This window comes from Notamacropus eugenii, chromosome 6 (assembly GCF_028372415.1).
Source record: "Notamacropus eugenii isolate mMacEug1 chromosome 6, mMacEug1.pri_v2, whole genome shotgun sequence".
Classification (NCBI taxonomy): Eukaryota; Metazoa; Chordata; class Mammalia; order Diprotodontia; family Macropodidae; genus Notamacropus; species Notamacropus eugenii.
In genome coordinates, this window is record NC_092877.1 from 53,467,761 (window position 1) to 53,486,805 (window position 19,045).

Here is a 19,045-nt window from a genome sequence, read left to right on the forward strand (position 1 = left end):
TCTAGCATTAGTAATTTTTTAGAATCGTAAAGAGAACAGTAGGTGTGCCAGAGGGTCAATAAATACTTTAGTTGTAAAAAAAACAACAAAACAAAAGAAAAACAAATACACACCCTGCTTAGGATTCTAGAAACTCTAGACTTGTGAGCTTGAATGTCCCTGTGGCAAAACTGACAGATCGTTAGAAAAATATCTTAGAATTTGGCAGAGATATCAGTGAAGTCAGCTTGGGTTTACAGATCCATAGCAAACTAACTTCATGTGCTTTTCCAATAGATTTACTACACTGCTGAACTGAAATCCATAGACCTTAGATAGTTTGAATTCATCAAAGCATTTGAGTGTGTGCCTTGAAATTCTCAAGGGAAAAGATGGAGAAATATGTGGTGTAGAATTCAAGATTCAAATTAGTAGTTTTTTAAAACTATGTAGTGTGTTGGGATGTGGTTAGCTTAATTTGGTCTTTGTAGCTTCCAACTACCACTCCTGATTCTGCTTGATACAATGAATAAAAGAATGAACATTTTTAAAAAATTCTGTAAGAAGCCTAAAATGAATGAGATGAATGTCTCAGGGATAATTGCAAAGTTTGGCTCTTCAGTTTAAATTTCCATTCTCTGAGTACAAACCTGTGTGTGCTACAAGGGAGCTTGTATGAAAAAGATGGCAGCTTCAGCAAGCTGTCAGAGCAGACTGGTGCGGTGGCAGCAAAGGTAAGATGGTCTTACTGTATGGCCAGCTTCTGTCTACTACTGCTAATTACACTCACCTGGAGCTTAGAGGAGACTAATGGTAACCATAGCTAGCATGCATGTAATGTTTGAAGGTTTGCAGAGCATTTCTTATGTTGTCATCCATGCTTCCCAACTGTGACATGGGGTTGTTGTCCCCATTTTATGATGAGCATTGATGCACAGAGCAGTTAACTGACTTGCCAGGATCACACAGATAGTTAGTGTCTGAAGTAGGATTTGAGCTCATTGGTCAGAGACATGGGCCCAGGAGCATTGAGGGATGAAAGAGGGCAAAGGTGATACAATGGGATACCTGTTGAGTACATTAGCAGCTCATTCCTTCGTGGGTTCTGGGGCTGAGTGATAAATTGTCAGCTGGTAAAACTGAGTTTGACTGGCTTAGCTCTCTAGCCATCACTGGGAGCCCACGTCAATGTAAAAATGGTGATCCTAAATGGGAATAGCACCAGGGCTATACCAGAGATGATACAGGAGAGAGGGAAGATGTCTCTGGGGTACCACCTTCTTAGTATTCCCTGATCCACCAGCCAGGACCTTTGGGAACTCCATGGTCTTGGGGTGTGGTGGGTAGAATGCATCATCTTTGTCTAGTGAGAGGCCTCTGAGGGAGAAACTGCCTCACCTTCTCAGGGATGGTTGGATGCTTTCTCCTCCTCCCTGTAGCCATCAAAAAACCACTTCTGTGACAATCAGCTATTAATATTATGTGGAAGGAAGAATTAAATTTATTTATTCTGTCCAACTCTAGGGCACAGAACAGAGATCTCAGCTTAATATAAGGTTTAATTTTCTAACATTTAATGTTTTATTACATTGTAACTAATTAGTGAGGCCTTTGTTTCTGATAATATTCATCCAGAGGATGGATGACCATAGCATTGCTCACATTGGGGTAGGAGGTTAGATTAGGTGACCTGAATTTTTTTCCATTTGAGAATTTGAGATTATATTCTCTCCCTTGGCCTCTGCATTCAAAGCAGACACCCGTTGCTTTTTCCACTGTCTTCAATACTTCAAATTACCATAGATATTAGAGTGCAGGTAATGCAAAATAACCTGTGTCATAACTCTGGAGGTAGAGGGCCATCTCTTAAGGACACAGAGTGTGTTTCTGCCTCTTCACTTGTTTTTGCCTAAAGGCCTGGCATTTGGATTCCTTAGCCTCTTGTTTGTCCTCTGGCTAGCTCATTCTCCCTGGAAATCACTAGATGGGGAGCAGAATTCATGAGGATCTTTGGCGTAACTACAAATGGGGGACGTGAGACTTTAAAAACTTGTGTCTCCTCTTCTGCTACTTCTTTATTGGTAACTTCTTATAGCTGAGGGAAAACAGGAATGAGGCTGAAGTTTTAAAAGGCAGTGTTTTACAGAGGCCTGTAAGTGGTGATCTTGTCCTATATTTTCCATCCTAGACTCCCCTTGAACATTTCTGAAAACCAAGATCTAGAATTATGCAGAAATTATGTGTCATTTTGAGCAAAATACCAATCTCTGTCTTTCACCCAGGCTGCACAAGATGCCTGCTACAGACATTTAACTAATCTGGTCTTTGTGAGACAGTTAAAAAGCTGATTCTTCAGGTCATTATCTTTTAAAAGATACTCTGCTTTTAATTGTTTTTGATTCCCCAAAGTGATATTTATAAGCCTTTGCTCATGTTTTCTATGCCTAAAACGTTTTCTCTTTCCCCCTTTGCTCACAGATATCCTCCATCTTTTAAAGCCTAACCCAAATGTTGCCTCTTCCATGAACTTTTCTGGTTCCAGCCCCTCCACACCTCGCTTTGTTTTGTAATTCTTCACCATATCTATGAAATAAAATCATGCATTTTAATCACTTGTTTAGGTGCCATTACCCCTCCCCCCTAATAGATTGTAGGGCCTTGAGGGGGTCTACAGTGTAGGGACCACATCTTTTCTAAATTTTGTGTCTTCCAGAGCTGAGCTGCATGTCATAGTGCTCTGCCTAAATGCTTTTCATAATTTTTTTGTACTGGGGAAAAGAAAACAAAGTATTTCTCCATGTTGTTGCTTTATATATTTTTAGGTCTCTATACACTCTGTGTGGCTGGGAAATAACATCACCCCACTGAGAGAAGAAGAATGGGATGAAGATGAAGAAGAGGAGGGTGACCTTCCTGTCCCTTCTTCACCCCCAACATCTCCAATAAACTCCAGGTTTCCAACACAGTTTTATTTTGTTAATCAGTTTTCTTAAACTGTCAGGAGATCCATTTGTGCGTTATTGGGAGAAAAATAAACTCCCATAATAAGACTTGGCAACATATTTTAGAATTTGAGAGAATACTTAGATGCTTACTCTTTGCAGGAAACACCGCGCTGGAGTTGATATACATTCTTGTTCGCAGTTTTTGCTTGAATTGTACAGTCAGTGGATACTCCCATCGAGTTCAGCTAAAAGAACCCCAGTCATTCTGATCAGTGAAGTAGTGAGATCTGTAAGTTCCCTTTTCCTGAACATTCTCTCTGGCACCCTCTTCTGCCTGCCCTGCAACAGCAACCAAAACCAAACTGAAAAGAGCAGCCAACCCACTCTTTTCATTTGGTAGAAAGAGCTCTGGATCAGGAGTGAGAAGGCTGGTTAGATTTCCATTTCTGTATTTGATCACTTAACGTTGTGACTCTGGGAAAGCCATGTAACCTCACTGACCTTCCATTTTCTCCCGAGTAAAATGAGGAGAGTGATATATGCCTGCCAAGCCTCCCTCCCCAGGGCCATCCTGTGCATCTAATGAAATCCAGCATGTGAAAGCATTTTCTAACTTGTATTGCTATAGCTATTGCTATTAATAATGTTAATGCCTTGATTTTAAGATTTTTAATCTGTAGTTTTGAATATTTGTCACCTTCTGTTCCCCATTTTAATTGGCTTCCCTCTTCTCCTTTTTAAAAAATTATGCTGTACTAATTATGAAATACCATTACTACAACTAGAACATTATGCACTATTAGTACAATTGTTCTAAAAGAGTGTATTAAATATCATTAGTACAATTGAGACTTTCTCCTTGGTGTAATCAGAGGATTGAAAAAAATTGAGAGCTTTGGAGTCATCTTAAGCTTTAGAAGCTTTCTGTATATTCTCTGTCCACATGGGGGAGATTTCCTGCACCTGATAAATAGTAAGCTGACTACCTTTGTCCTTGTGGTATTTCCACAGCTAAAATACAAATTTTTCTAACCTTTCAATCAACAGCCAAGGAATTATGAATTTAGATAATTTGAAAAACAGTAGCAATTTTCGTAGCACGTTTTAGTTTACTAAGTACTTGTGAAACAGTGCCCATATTATCCTTATTTTTCAGAGTATAGTATTTAGAACTGTAAGGAAATTTAGAAGTCAGTTAACCCAATCACCTCATTTTACAGAGGAGAAATTGAGGCTCATAGAGGACGTGAAATGTCCAAGATCACTCAGAATGCCCGAGGCAGTTTTCAAACCCAGGAGTCCTAACTCCAATCCAGCCTTCTTTCTTCTGTTTTCCTACTAGTTCTTATAACAATAAAAACATCACAATAGTTTGGGCTTCAGGAGTTTTCTCATTTCATTTCTCAAACCCCAAAACCCCTCAGGCTGTGTTATTCCCTCTGTGTTACCAATTACAGTTGAACATCTATCCCCCCTGGCAGTGTTTTTAGCTCTTGTTTTATGTCCCTGATAACCTAAGTGTCCCTCTCTGTTGGAATGCTATCTGTTCGTCTCTAGCTCCTGGCAGTCTCAGACTTGTTTACAGAGAGGAATCAATTTGAGATGATGTACTTGACACTGACCGAGCTTCGAAGGGTGCATCCTTCTGAAGATGAAATTCTCCTTCAGTATTTAGTACCAGCCACTTGTAAAGCAGCCGCTGTTCTGGGCATGGTAAGATATGAGTATTTCTGGGGCCAGCACTTTAAAAAATTTTTTAATATATGAAATAACTTCAGTTTATTTACTAACACTTTGGTAACTTTCTTAGTTTGATAATGGCAGAAAAGTTCTGAGTCAGTTGCCCATTGCCAGGATCAGGAGTCAAACCAGAAGCAGAGTTGAAGAGCTAAGGGGTTCTGCAGGTACTAGGGAGCCACTCAAGGCTTTTGAATAGAGGAGTGATATGGTCAGAGCTGTGAATTAGGAAAATGACTCAGGCAGCATGTGAAAGATGTACTGGAGAAGAGATAGACCAGTTAGGAGGCTATTATAATCCAGACAAGTAAGGCCTGAACTTGGTGATGGGAGTAAAATTGAGGAAATTTGTGTTTTAATCAGTTTGTTAGATATGGAGGGTGGAGACAGAAGAGTTGAGTCTGTCTCTAAAGTTTTAAGCTGTGATTCCATCAACAGAATTAGGAAAGTAGAGGTGGAGTAAAGGGGGGGTGGGGGAGGAAGAGAATGAGTTGAATTAGAGACAAGATCCTCCCATTACTACCTAATATTGTGCTATTTATAATTCAGGACTTCAGTGTGAGAGTGATTAGTGTTACCCTTAATTAGGAAGTGTGATCTGACTGAACAAATGCTCCTTAAATGAGTTCAATTAATTTTATCATTTCTCCAGTCTTCACAGAATTATTGACTTTTTGAGCTGAAAGGAATTTGCCGAGGTTACGTAGTCTATCAGTCTCACCCAATGCGGGAATCCTGTCTTCATGGAGAAAAAAAAATCAAGGATTACTCTAGCACTGGAGTACTCCTAATTCAGCTTTTTATTTCCTCCCCCATTGAGATGCTTTGAAGAAGCATCCTTGACAGTGTACATAGAGCTGTGGAATGCTAGAGCTCAAAGGGACCTTGGATACCATCTAGGCCTCTCCATACTTCATCTAATTTAAAGTCTTTAGAAGTGTTGAGTAAGCCTTAGGAGGTCAGAATTTCCCATACCTTTCTTCTCTCTACATCATGACTGTCTGCACGTCATTATTCTTTTAACTGGCAACCCCATGGTGACTCTTTTCCTTCATCTTCTGCCCTAACGATTCATAGGACCCACTGAATCTTCCACTTCTTTCCCTGATGTGATCCAGATCCCTTTTTGTGTTTTATAATTGCCAGCCCCAGATAGCACTTTTCCTTCTTTGGACCGGCCACATTCCAGTCTTTGGCTGTATTCGCCCTGTCTTCCTGCTTTCCAAGTCCAGAAGCTACAGTGTCTCTTTGTCATAAAATTCATGCTGTTCCTCCTTTGAAGCTTTTCCCAATTCTGCTTCTTGTTTATAACTCAGGCTCCAATTTGTATCCATTTTCTTGCCTATATTTCTCCTTATGAAACATTTGTTAAATGAATACATAAAAAACATATATGTGGTGCCCTACTTATTACTGAAAAAGGATGAAATTAGTCTAGTCCCTGCCATCAGCATAGAGATTAAGCTGTATTCACAACTTTGTAGTTGGTGTCCTTCTTAGTCATGGGATTGATAAAAAGGGTAGGAAGACATGGGTCTCTGCCCCCATGATGTAAGCAGTCTAACTGAGAATACAGTATCTAACCAGGTTCCATAAACATACAGTAACTAGTACCCAGGTGAATCTGATGAGTTGATGTGTCAGGTCGGAGAAAGAAATGAGATATTTCTAGCTAGAAGGGATCTGAGAAGGCTTCTTGGAGATGGTATTGGACCTAGGCTTTGAAGCAGATGGATGGAATTAAAACAGAGTGATAGGGAAAAGGGAAGGAAATGGGAAGATAGCCCTTGGGAATGGAATAGTTTAAGTGATGGGGCAGGGGCAGGGAGGAGCTGATGGTCGAGTAGCTCACTTTGTTTGGTACGTAGCATATGCGGAATACAGTTATGGGAGAGAAGGCTCAAAAGTTAACTTGGAGCCATCCTATAGAATTCCTTCCACAAACTATTATTAATTACCTACTCTGTATACTGCAGTATGCTGGGCACTGGGAGTGATTGTATTCATGGAATGTAGACTGATTAGGACAGGAAGAAATACATTCACTTATTTATTCAACTGAACCAGGCCCAAGGGTTACAAAGTATGAAGGTTCAGACTCCTCCCCTTTCACTAGCATTCAGACACCTTCACCAACTCTGCGATGCTACCTTTCCAGCCATAATCCACATTGCTCTTCTTCATAGACTGTCTTGCACTCAGACTTGACAGCTTTCTGTCCCCAGAATAGGCACTGGACTCTGATACCACTATTCAAACTGCTCCTGATGCTTGGGGCACTTTCTACCCCTATTTTTGTCTGGTGAATCAAGTCCATCTCAGATATACCCCTTCTTCTAGAAAGCCTTCCCTGATTTCTCCTTGGTTAATGATAACCTTTTCCCTCAGACTTTTGTTGTAATGATTTGTGGAATATTGCATGTTGTGATTAACTTTTCATGTGTCTTCTTCCCCTCCTAATACTATTAGCTCTTTGAAGTTGTGGACTATGGCTCAACTAAACCTGTCTTCCCTTGTACAGGGAATCACGGTGCTTTGCACAGAGTCAATCCTTAATTGATATTTATTGCATTATAGATAAATATAATTCCTGCCTTGATGGGATTGATAAAGTAATAGAGGTATAAAATCTTTCATTCATTCATTCATTCAACAAATATTTTTCTACTTCTTTCAAAACCCTGATCTTAATTCTGCAAGAGATAGGAATTTTAAATAAAGTAGGGCCCTGTAGTGTTGTTTTCTTAATGACTCCTATTACTCCTGGATCCCGCTTGTTTCATGACAGCTGCAGAAATTGTTAGTGAAGTGTGGATCGTGAATGTTGAAAACCCCTTTGCTTATATTTTTTCATCCTTTTCTCTGTAAGGGATGAAGCATATCAAATACAAAATCACTTTTGTATCAAATACAAAAATGTCTTCATTTTCTTTTACTGTATTATGCAGAATTAGTGTGCATATATCTCAAGACTTTTGAGCAGAAGTTTTTTATTACCTCACTTATCTTCTGGTTGAGATACCTTGTAGCTACTTTGCCACACTAATGATTTTATAAGTCATCTAGGGAACAAACAGATGAAGATAATAGCTTTTCATTTGTAACCACAGTTCCTCAAAGTTGCCCACCCTCTGGGTCTTCTGTGAGCCGTATAAAAACAACTAAGAATAGTAAGGGGGCCCTTTTTCTTTGCAGAGACTTTCAGCTGACAGATTAAATTTAATTGTCATTACTTTTTGTGCCCAGGCCTAAATATCCCTTAGGCAAATGCAGCTTTGTCAGTAAGTGAAAGAAAACATACTGACCAAAAGAATCTTAAAACAAGATGATTTATCATCCCTTGACCACTGATTTTGTGTATGTATGTGTGTACACGTTCTTTCTTAGAGATAGACATCACTTGTAGGGTCTTTTTGTTACCCTGCATTTGTGCAATATTTACTTCACAACATTTTATGGATAAACATCCCATAATTGAGGGATGCATCTTAAGATCATAGATTTAGAGGTGAAAAAAACTATAGAAAAAGGATACCGATTGTTCACAATGGAGTCTGAAACTATCATAGGAGCTGGGGGATGGAGTGCAGGGGCAAGAGAAAAGAGGAAAAAGAAATACTATCTTTATCCTTGGGATTAATAAGGCAAAAGATTCTGACACCGTGACCTTTTCCATCAGTATCTTTCATTAAACAAGAAGATAATTGTTACATACAAGAATTGTCATTTGTAGACTTTCCAGAATGGTCAGAAAGATTGCTGATTTTGACTCTATGCAATCTGGAGGTGTTTTGTATTTTCTGTGAACTTCTAGAGTCAAGGTTCCTAATCTTTTGTGTCATGGACCCCCTTGGCTGTCTGGAGAGGGCTATAGTTTCCTTCTCATAATAATATCTTTAAATACATAAAATAAGATATGTACTATTACAAAAGAAACCAATTATACTAAAATATAGTTATTAAGATCATTTTAAAAACCTAAATTCATGGATCTCAGGTTAACAACCTCTAATCTAGAAGGAATTTCTTGATGATAGGAAAAAAGCCCTTATTAAAGAAACATTTTACTAATTTATGTCTGGCTTTCTACTTGCAGTATTTTATGGTACCTTGGGAGATGATAAGTACACTTAGTTCTATAAACTGATCTGTCAGTTCCCCTTTCTGGATTCTATATTTTTAGGTGGCACATGTCCCCTATCTAAGCTCCCCTGCAGTTGATATGAGGCTTTAGAATGGGGACTCAATCCACTGTGACATTCTCTGTTGTTTTCCTGTGTTCCAGGATAAAGCTGTGGCTGAGCCAGTGAGCAGGCTGTTGGAGACCACTCTCCGAAGCACCCATTTGCCAAGCAAGATTGGAGCACTGCATGGCATCCTCTATGTGCTCGAATGCGACCTCCTTGATGAAACAGCAAAACAGCTCATTCCAATTATCAGCGATTACCTCCTTTCTAATCTCAGAGGAATTGCTCAGTAAGTTACTTGAGGGAATCCATTCAGGTCCCTTCTAGCTGTGGGAGACATTTTTGGTAGGAAAGTAGGTTACACATGCCCTTCTAATTCCAAGCTAGTTTATAGAGTGTGCTGTCGTTTTTAAATGGAGGCTTGATAACTTGTAAAGCACTTTCCCTGTAACTCTTAAGAGAGGAAGTATAGGAATCAAAGGCTGAAGGAAGACTAGACAGGGCCATGATTCAAGTCTTCCCACTTTGCCACTCTGTCTCCCAATGAATTAGGTAGAAGAAACTAGAGCATTTCAAAAATTGTAAGTTGATATTCTTTTGCTTGGATAAATGGATTGCTTCAGTTTGGAAATGCAGGCTGAAATCAGGGAAGAAGAATTTCTCTTGGTAAGCCTGTCTCGGCATCAGTTCCACACTCATAAACTGTTCTCATCCATCCATTCCCCCAGAGGAAATATTCACATGCTTGGGATAGACACCCCTAACTCGATGACAGATCTGAGGCCTGCTAGTCACCCTCAGCACAGTTAGCCCATCTGCCATCTACTGCATATGTTACAACTTCTTGGAGTCACAGGTGAGTCAGGTGGACACCAAAGGTGGAAAGCAGCTCACTGAACACACCCTACACAGCCAACCCCTCTTCCTCCCCCAACCCCCGCCAATTGACTTAAAATTAAATAACCACAGTGGCAAAAGTCACACTCCAGAAGATGAGGTGAGCACAGGTCCCTGTTTTCCTGATTTGGTTAGGCAGAACTGGTGGCAATATCTCTCAAGACTTTTGACATTTTTAATACTCTCACTTATTTTCTGGCTGGTATTACTTGTAGCTACAATGCCACATGTTTCCATGACCCTTCAAAGAGACTAACTTACTCAGGTACACCTTGGCCAACAAGAACCCTTTTTGTAAGGTTAAAACATTAACTGTAGCTACTCTTTTAAGCTGAAGACAATGGCAAAATTAAACTAACTATACCATCAGAGAGAATAAACCTTATTTTTGCTAGAGGCAAAGCTGTGATCAACTAGACAAAGAAGGTCTTAAGTGCTTTGACCACCATGTGATGCTTGCACAGAGGACGAACAGGTGAACTTCAAAGTGATGAGGAAGGAAGGGTTCAAGTTACAGGCGTGACACCCCACTATTTTAATTGAACTTTACAGCTCTCTGTCACAGGGAGTGCAAACAACATGATCCCAAGTTTATGGAATAAATAAACTCTCAGTTATGGAAAATAAGTGAGATTATTAAAAATGTCAAAAGTCTTGAGAGACATTGCCACCAGTTCTGCCTAACCAAATCAGGAAAACAAGGACCTGTGCTCACCTCATCTTCTGGAGTATAACTTTTGCCATTGTGGTTATTTAATTTTAAGTCAGTTGGTGGGGAGGTTGGTTGTGTAGGGTGTGTTCAGGGAGCTGCTTTCCACCTTTGGTGTCCACCTGACTCACCTGTGACTCCAAGAAGCTGTAGCATAAGCAGTAGCCACACCCTGGTAAACCATCTTGGCAGATGGGCTAACTGTGTTGAGGGTAACTAGTGGGCCTCAGATCTGTCATCGAGTTAGGGGTGTCTATCCCAAGCATGTGAACATTTCCTCTGGTAGAATGGGTGGATGAGAACAGTTTGCTCCAATGGCCTTGAAGGCAACTGAGGTAGACCCTATGGAGTTCTTAAAACTTGGTTAGACATCAAAGACACCAAGGTCATCCACCACATCCTCAGCCATCACCAGTCGTCTTGACTTCCTCTTGTCACTGGACTGTGATGGCTCTGGAAGAGAGAGTGAGACCAGTGATTTTGTGCAACTCTGCCTCACTTAAATCAAATTTTTGCAGAAATCAAAAGATATCACCCATACCATTTTACCATTTTTATCTATCTCAGAGTACTGTGGTAACAGGCAAGTGATGAAGCAGCACATGCAGATACACTGGGAGCTGTGGTCACAACCCTGCACTCAGGTTGCCCAGGCCATAGGGTCATGTTCTCACTGGAAACAGTAGTGGGATTTGGCAGCCCCCCGGGTGTCTAAGCAGCTCACCTCCTGGTGTGAGGAAAGGGCTAGAAAAGGTGCCCTAAAAATTGTCTGCTTACCCAACTCAGGCCTGCTTACCATGGCAGGCAGGGATCCTACCCTGAAGTCAAAACACAAAAAAACGAACAAAAACTTCTACAAAGATGATTCCACTCGCCATTGGTACATGGAATATGCACACTCTTGTGGACAACATGAAATAGCTCTTGTTGCAAGAGAACTTAGCAGATTTCACATCCAAATAACAGCCCTGAGTGAAACAAGGCTGGCAGATGAGGGCTAGCTTACTGCAATCGGAGCTGGATACACATTTTTCTGGAGTGACCACAGTGAAGGGGAGCACTGTGGAGCTGGCATAGGTTTTGCAATCAAAACTAATCTAGTTAACAGGCGTGTATGCCTGCCAAAAGATATGTGAGTGCCACTTGGAGGAAAGCACCTTGCCATACTGCCACCACGATAAACCATGATGAGATGGGAGGAAAAAAAAACCATGATGAGATGGAAGACCCTCAACATCGTGTGCTGAAAGAAGACAAGCTTATGATTCTGGATGACTTTAATGCAAGAGTAGACATAGACTACTAGACATGGCAGTGAGTTCTTGAGAGGAATGGAGCTGGAAACAGCAGCAGCAGTGGTCACTTACTACTGAAGACATGTACATCTCATAACCTCATCACCAACACTGTGTCCCATTTACCTAAATGCAATAAAACTTCATGGATGCATCCTCATTGCAAGTACTGGTGTTTAATAGACTGTGTCATTATAAGGAAAAGAGATAGGCTGTGAGAGTAATGAAGGTGATGTGTGGCAGAGAGCGCTGCAGTGATCATAGACTTATCCTCTCTGAGCTAAATATTCCCATTCATCAGGAGTGAGAGGACTACCAGAAGACTTAATGTCAGCAGGTTAGAGCACTTCCCTGAGTGGGAGCAGTCCATTGCTAGCTTGTAGGAAAAGCTAAACCCACACACAGTCGGCAGCACTGGAGCAGAAAGGGAGTGGGCAGCTTTTAGAGATTTGGTGTAGAGGAAGGCATTTACTTATCTGGTCACAATACTTGCAAAATACCAAGATGGATTTGACAAATATCATGGGGAAATTCAGAAGCTGCTAAATGAAAAATGAGAACTCCACAGGGTTGACCAACAGGATAGTTCATCCATCTCTAAGAAGGTAGCATTTAACTCCATCAAAAATAAAGTACACGTGAAACTTAGATATAGTATTCTTGGCTCAGTAAGAAGGCAGATTAAATTCAGTTTTATGCTGATAGTAACAATCCAAAACACTTTTATGGTGCCCTGAAGGCTTTTTATGGGCCAAAGACGGAAAAAGAGAAGGCTCCAGACAAAGAAAACCACATGCTTTGAGCCTCAGAGGAAGGAGTAAGTTTGGTGTTTTAGGGAACAGGGGAGGTGAGGCTAACTGAATTAGAGGGTTGGCAGCTTTGGGGGAGATAAGGCTTGAAACCTTAGGGAAGTGGGCAACCTAAATGACGATGACAAAGACCTACTGATTGACAGTGCCAGACTGGGGAGTTGTGGTTCAGTGCACAAAGAATGCATGGTATGTTCTTGAATAGGGAGTCGTGTGATAAAACATAAGTATGTATACAGGTGGGTTTGTGCATGTGTAAAAATCCTTTGACACACTTTTGTTGTTGGTAATGCTTCTCAAAAGCATTTCTCACACTCTGATGAAACTGTCAAAATTGCAGTTATTCTGAATGAGTGGCCCTTTTAGAATTGTAGGTATATTTAGATGTTTATCCTGAGTTTTTGTCACAGAGAAAGTGGATCTTACCCCCAGTTTAACAGTTGCCTATCTGATTGGTGTTTGCAGTTGTGTGAATCTGCACAGCCAGCAGCATGTTCTGGTGACCTGTGCTGCTGCCTTCTACCTTATGGAGAATTATCCCCTGGATGTAGGTCCAGAGTTTTCTGCTGCAGTAATACAGGTAAGCTGAGACTGGGTAGCCAAAGCTTTAAGAGAACACTTCTTTCAGGAGAATTCAATATGTAGAATAACCTCTTTATTTTCTTTCCTAGCAACTGTTTTTGTTAGTTATATCATGTATGAATTTTATTTTGTGTTCCTGTCAAATTGGGAAAGAAGCATTAACAGGAAGCCAAATTGAGAGGGTGTTGACTGTTTCCTGAAAGCCTTTCTTCCTGTTGTTTCAGATGTGTGGGGTGATGCTCTCTGCCAGTGAAGAATCCACTCCAGCCATTATTTACCATTGCGTCCTGAGAGGTTTAGAACGACTTCTTCTTTCAGAGCAACTCTCCAGGCTGGATGGAGAGTCCTTAGTTAAGCTCAGCGTTGATCGAGTGAATGTGCACAGTCCTCACCGAGCTATGGCAGCCCTGGGCTTGATGTTAACTTGCATGTATACAGGTGTGGAGTTCATGATGAACTTACATGATTAATGTCTATTGAAGTAAGAGAGATTTCTAGGAATTTTGCTTATTCTTAGAAGTGACCCTCAGAGCTGAAGGGGTTTCTTTTTTACTCTTTTTTAAACTTTACTGATCCTTAAAGCCCCAACCTGAATGCCTGACTTCTGATTTCTTTGGTCCCCAATCTTTTTTCTCTTCCTGGATACAGAGATCTACCATACATGATCAGTGATTACCTTTCTCCCTTCTGCTGCTAACTTAACTTGATGTTTGGATTTAGTGCAACTTCATGGATTCGTTTACAAGGAGAAAGGGTAATAATAAATATCTAGAGTAAAGTTTCAGGGAACTGAAAGTATATATAAAAGAAAACTACATAGTACAGACAGGGTGGTACTTAACCTTCCCAAGCTACTCTTCAGCTAACTTTTCCTGAGGTCTGCCTGGGCCTGTGTTTTCCTAGGACTAGACCCCACTCTATGGTGTGCTTGATCCCTTCCTGATCTCAGAGAGAATAAGTAACATTTTAAATCAGAATACTCACCCTCCCTTCCCCAATGGTACTGGCCTACCTAGTACCTCTAGACCAAGCTGGTTTGTAGAAGCTTGTTTGTTTTTAGTTCTACAGTCTTAGCCAACCAGAAATTCTTGTGATTGCTCTTAGTGTGACACTTTACTGCTCAGTCGTTGATGAACTAAGTTATCTCTCTTTTTTTAATCGAATGTGGAGAAAGGAAAAATAAATCTTGAAGCATATAATTACTTTTGTGCCCAATAACCCAGAATGAAGACAAATTCATTACCATTTCATTCCTTATGTTCATCAAAGGTACCTCCTGTCCCTTTTTCTCATAAACAACGGAAGTTGAGGAAAACTATGAGAACATGAGAACCTGTGCTATTTGGGGAGGACATTGTTCCTCGTTGTGATTCTACACTGATTAGATGAAAGAATGCTGGCTGGAACCAGAAGACTTGAAATGCTGAAATTCTTTGCTCTTGTGATCTCAGTTTAAGTCTTAACACTGATACTTCCTAGCTGAGTTCTTCAGACTATAGTTCTTTCATTTGTGGAAAAAAAAAAATCCTGCATTCTATACCTGCCTCACCATTGTTGTGAGGAGCAAATAAAAGAATGCATTTAAACACTGGAGTTGCCCCACATGTGTTAGTTTGTGTGAAGTTTTTCACGTTCTCAGTCACTTGATCTGAGTTCATTTAATAAGTTTGATTTAATAAGTTTCTGTGTAGAAGGTCATATAGGCAAGTCTGTTTTTTCTTATTAATTGAACTTTCTCTTGAATGATTTTGTTCCAGGAAAGGAGAAAATCAGCCCTGGCAGGACCTCAGACCCCAACCCCACTGCCCCAGACAGTGAGTCAGTTATTGTTGCAATGGAACGGGTATCTGTTCTCTTTGATAGGTAAGTCATCATAATCTGGATTTTCCCCCTTAATCCATCTTTTACCCTTAAAGGCTAAGGAACAATGGCATTTGAACGTATTTATTCTTCTCATTAGCACTTGTGTGGTAATAATGCTTCTATTTCCCATTTGTATCCTGATTAGTCACTAATGTTCTTATGACCACCCACCGTGACCTTCCTCTCTGTCATAGAACTCTTGGTCTACAGGCCAGCTCTAGAGGCAATTCATAGGAGGAAATCCCCACCAGTCAAGGTGTCACCAAAATAGACTTTATGACTAGTGTCTTAAATTGATTGTAGGGTGATGCTGAGCAATCATTGCATCATTCATAGTGAGAGAATTTGTACCCCATAATTGGGTAGCATCCTAAAGTGACACCATGCTGAAACTCATAGAGAATACCATGGACATTGTACTGGAACTCTTTCCAATAATAAAAATATTGGTTAAATATTTCTGTTTCCTAAGAAGAAAAACCAGACTCCATCAGCAGCCTAGAGTCTAAACCATGTATTTTTTTTTTCTGTTGCTGTACATTTTCTAAAGAGTCAAGCTGGAAATGCAGTTGAACTTTTGAGGAGAATGAGAAGATGTCATTCATTATGTAATGGAATGTGTGCTGGGTGGAAAATTCAAAGACCAAGGTTCATCCACATTCCATGTCCATTGTTCATTGGCCTTTTGACTTTGGGTCAGGTACTTCATGAAAGCTTTCTGACTTAGTTTCCTCACCTCTCTGATGGGCATAGTAACCCTTGTACTAGGTACTTCCAAGGACTCTTGTGAAGAAAGCTCTTTGTAAACTTTAAAGTGCTCTAGGAATTCAAGTTATTATTGGAAAGGTCTATCAGAAGTCTTTATTAGATAGTGGTAATGGTACCTGTGTGCACTTGAGTTATTATTCTTGGTTTTAAAGATTTTAGATTTTATTCGAAAGGGCCCTAGTGTGCCAACGCTGTGACCTCCACTAACATTTTCAAGTCACCATTGCCCTCCATTGAGCATAGTCCTGTGTCATGCCATTTAGAGATAGAATGAGTCCCTTTTTTGCACAGATAAGGAAATTGTTCCAAGGTCACACAGGTATTAATTGGCAGAGCTAGGATTTTAGTTCAAGTACTTTTGACTCCAAAGATCCCATGTCTGCTACTCTTTCTACTACCTTGAAAGAAATAACTGATCCTACAAATTCAGTAGTTTCTTGATGATGAATTTTACAAAATTGACAGAAGCCTGATGTTCTTCAGGTTACTGTAGAATTGTTCACACTCTCCAGATGTGTTCTGGTCATATTGGAGGGAAATCAGAATATTATCTAGGTAAATAACCAGATTAGTACAGAACATTTCTATTGACAACATTAAATAACTTGAAGTTTGCCGGGGAAATTGAACCTCCTAGAAGACTTCATTCTGTTTCTCTGGACTGCTCTCTTCTGCTCATTCCTTAGCTCTACTTTAATGGACCCACACTGGATTGTAGAGCCCTGAAAGATAAATCTTTATAAGCATTTATTAAAGTCTGGAAGTGAAGGAGTAGTCAAGGAATGCACCAGTATATATTAGGGCCTAAACCTGAATCTTTTTTTTTCTTTTTTTTTCTCTCTCTTTTTTTTTTTTTTAAAAACCAGAAAGATGAGGGTGTAGCTGGGGCAAGAGGATGAAGGATAATCTCCCTTTGTGTGTTTGTTGCTTTGTCTTCCTTGAGACAAGATACATTATTCACCAATGAGGACTGTTGCCACCTTGATGTCCTTTGCCTATGACAAATTCCCAGAAATGGCTTTAGCCAGTGTTTTTAGTGTCACTAAACAGAGAGTGATGGAATGAGCATCTGGGAATTAGGAAACGTAAATACTGATCCCAGCTCTGTCCTAACTAATTCACTGTGTGATTTTGAGGCCCTTCCTCTCTCTGGGCCTTAGGTTCATCATCACTGAAACAAAGGAGTTGGAGTAGATGATCTTAATATTCGTTCTAGTTCCTGAGTTCTGTGATTTTATGTTAATTTAAAAACATGCATTTAGGAAGACATTACCATATTTCTCTTGTGTGATGACTGCTTGATATTTAACTTTTTTCAGCTTAATATTCAGCTAAACAAAAAAATGGATAATTACATTGTTGACTTTCCCAATAGCCTAGAGGGAAGTGAATATATTTTCGGAAGTTTGCACTCTTTTCAAAGTAGTCACCTCAGAATACATCTGGAGCTTAGACTTGCTGGTCTAGGACTTTCTGAGTATGAAGACCCCCAGGAAAGGCAGGAGTTGAAATAGGAAATTAAGCCTAGTTTCCTTGAAGAAAGTTGTTGCATGTAGTATTGATTCATAAGTAATTTCATAGTTAATATTTTGGATGGAAAAAGTTTACTGATACCAGCTTTTTTTCATGTAATGGGTTCTACAGAACATAATATGAGAAATGCATTAGCAGATGACTCGTGTGTGTGTGTGTGTGTGTGTGTGTGTGTGTGTATTTACTTCCTAAATCATCACATGTGGAAATGTCCCATACCCAGCTTTGTGGTGGACACTTTCTTCAGCTTTATAGTTTTAGCATGTGCCATAAATATAGATACTGCTGGGAAAACAAAATTAAATTCTCTGGATGTTTTCAAGTAGATGAAGGAATGAGTATTCATTGAGCAGGTGAGGTTTTTTGTCTTGGGGTCTGCCTAAGCTGGGGGTAGAACGTATGCTTAAGATGTAGATTAGATGTTAGAACTACTTTTCAAACTTAACTGGGACACTCTGGAAGAATTTCCTTAGAGTGGCCATCAGGATATTTGGATTTCTAAAGCAGGCAGCTGCCTTTGTTGGGTAGTTCAGCTGTAGTCCTGTCAAAGTCAGAGGGAGAAGCTGAAATAATGCCGCTTAGTCTTTCTTTCCGACCATTCCGAAGGGGTCAGGGGTTCCTAACCTTTCCTATTGTTCCCATTTGTACAGTTGCTGGGGATAACTCACTGCAATTGATTCATTGATTTATTCACTCATTTTTTAAAAGCACCTATTGCATGCAGGACCTTCCTGTGCACTGTGGGTAATGCAAAAAGAAATAGAACACTGCCCTACTTTCTAACTACTCCCAGTCAAGTATTTAGAGGTAGGGACTGTGCACAAGTAATTTAATACAGAGTATGATAGCTCCATTGGATAGATTCAGTGGAGGGTTCTTAGGTAGTAGAGATCACTCTGCTTTGGGGGATTTGGAAATCCTTTCTGGTAGGGGCAGTATTTGAGCTGGGCCTTGAATGAGTAGGATGAGTAGTATTTCAGTAGTAGAGATTTAGGGGAAGAGCACTTCGAGGTAAGAACAGGTATTTGATTTTTATTAAATATACTTGTTAGTAATTTTTGCCAGAAATAAAACATCTAATTAATACTGCTCATAGTATATACGATAGCTCCTAGTAGAGGTATCATGACCAGCCCCACCTCTGACCCTGGACAAGTGATTCAGCCTCTCAGAGCGAGGTCAGATTTTCTGAGATTGTGAAGTTGCAGAGAATCTGTCAGAGGAGTTTCCTCCACTGATGGAAAACTGAGGAGTTGAACTATGTCTGTTGTGGGAGCTCTGCAGGTTACAGGCTGATTCAGGGAGCAAGAGTGCGTCATATTCTAAAGATGAGTCTTCTGGTTAAATCTTGGTTCCTCTATACAATTCTGACATCTCTTCTCTTCCTTCATTTAGGATCAGGAAAGGATTTCCCTGTGAAGCCAGAGTGGTGGCACGGATCCTTCCTCAGTTTCTAGATGATTTCTTCCCTCCCCAGGATGTAATGAACAAAGTTATTGGAGAGTTTCTATCAAACCAGCAGCCATACCCACAATTCATGGCAACTGTTGTATATAAGGTAGTTCTTAGTTGGTTTTCACAAGCACAAAATTTAGGTTATCTTGAAAAATAGCTTTAAGATATAAGTGCCTTATATTGTCCTGGTAAATTTTCTAGAAAGCTGTTTTCATATTTTAGTCCATTTTCCATTCATGTGAAATAAACCTTGAGGTCTGTGCTGTGGTGACCTGGAGTTCTCAAA

The 19,045-nt window shown here is 40.1% G+C and overlaps 1 protein-coding gene across 2 annotated transcripts in view; it reads left to right on the plus strand.

Moving 5' to 3' along the window:
* The window catches only part of HTT (huntingtin), a 220,444-nt gene that overhangs the window by 196,360 nt on the left and 5,039 nt on the right, over positions 1–19,045 (plus strand). For both annotated transcript variants that reach the window (XM_072620070.1, XM_072620071.1), the window contains 8 exons: positions 2,802–2,932; positions 3,084–3,213; positions 4,482–4,637; positions 8,947–9,137; positions 13,024–13,138; positions 13,365–13,578; positions 14,898–15,003; positions 18,700–18,862. In XM_072620070.1, the coding sequence (XP_072476171.1) occupies positions 2,802–2,932; positions 3,084–3,213; positions 4,482–4,637; positions 8,947–9,137; positions 13,024–13,138; positions 13,365–13,578; positions 14,898–15,003; positions 18,700–18,862 (1,206 nt within the window). The remainder of the gene's footprint in view (positions 1–2,801; positions 2,933–3,083; positions 3,214–4,481; positions 4,638–8,946; positions 9,138–13,023; positions 13,139–13,364; positions 13,579–14,897; positions 15,004–18,699; positions 18,863–19,045) is intronic.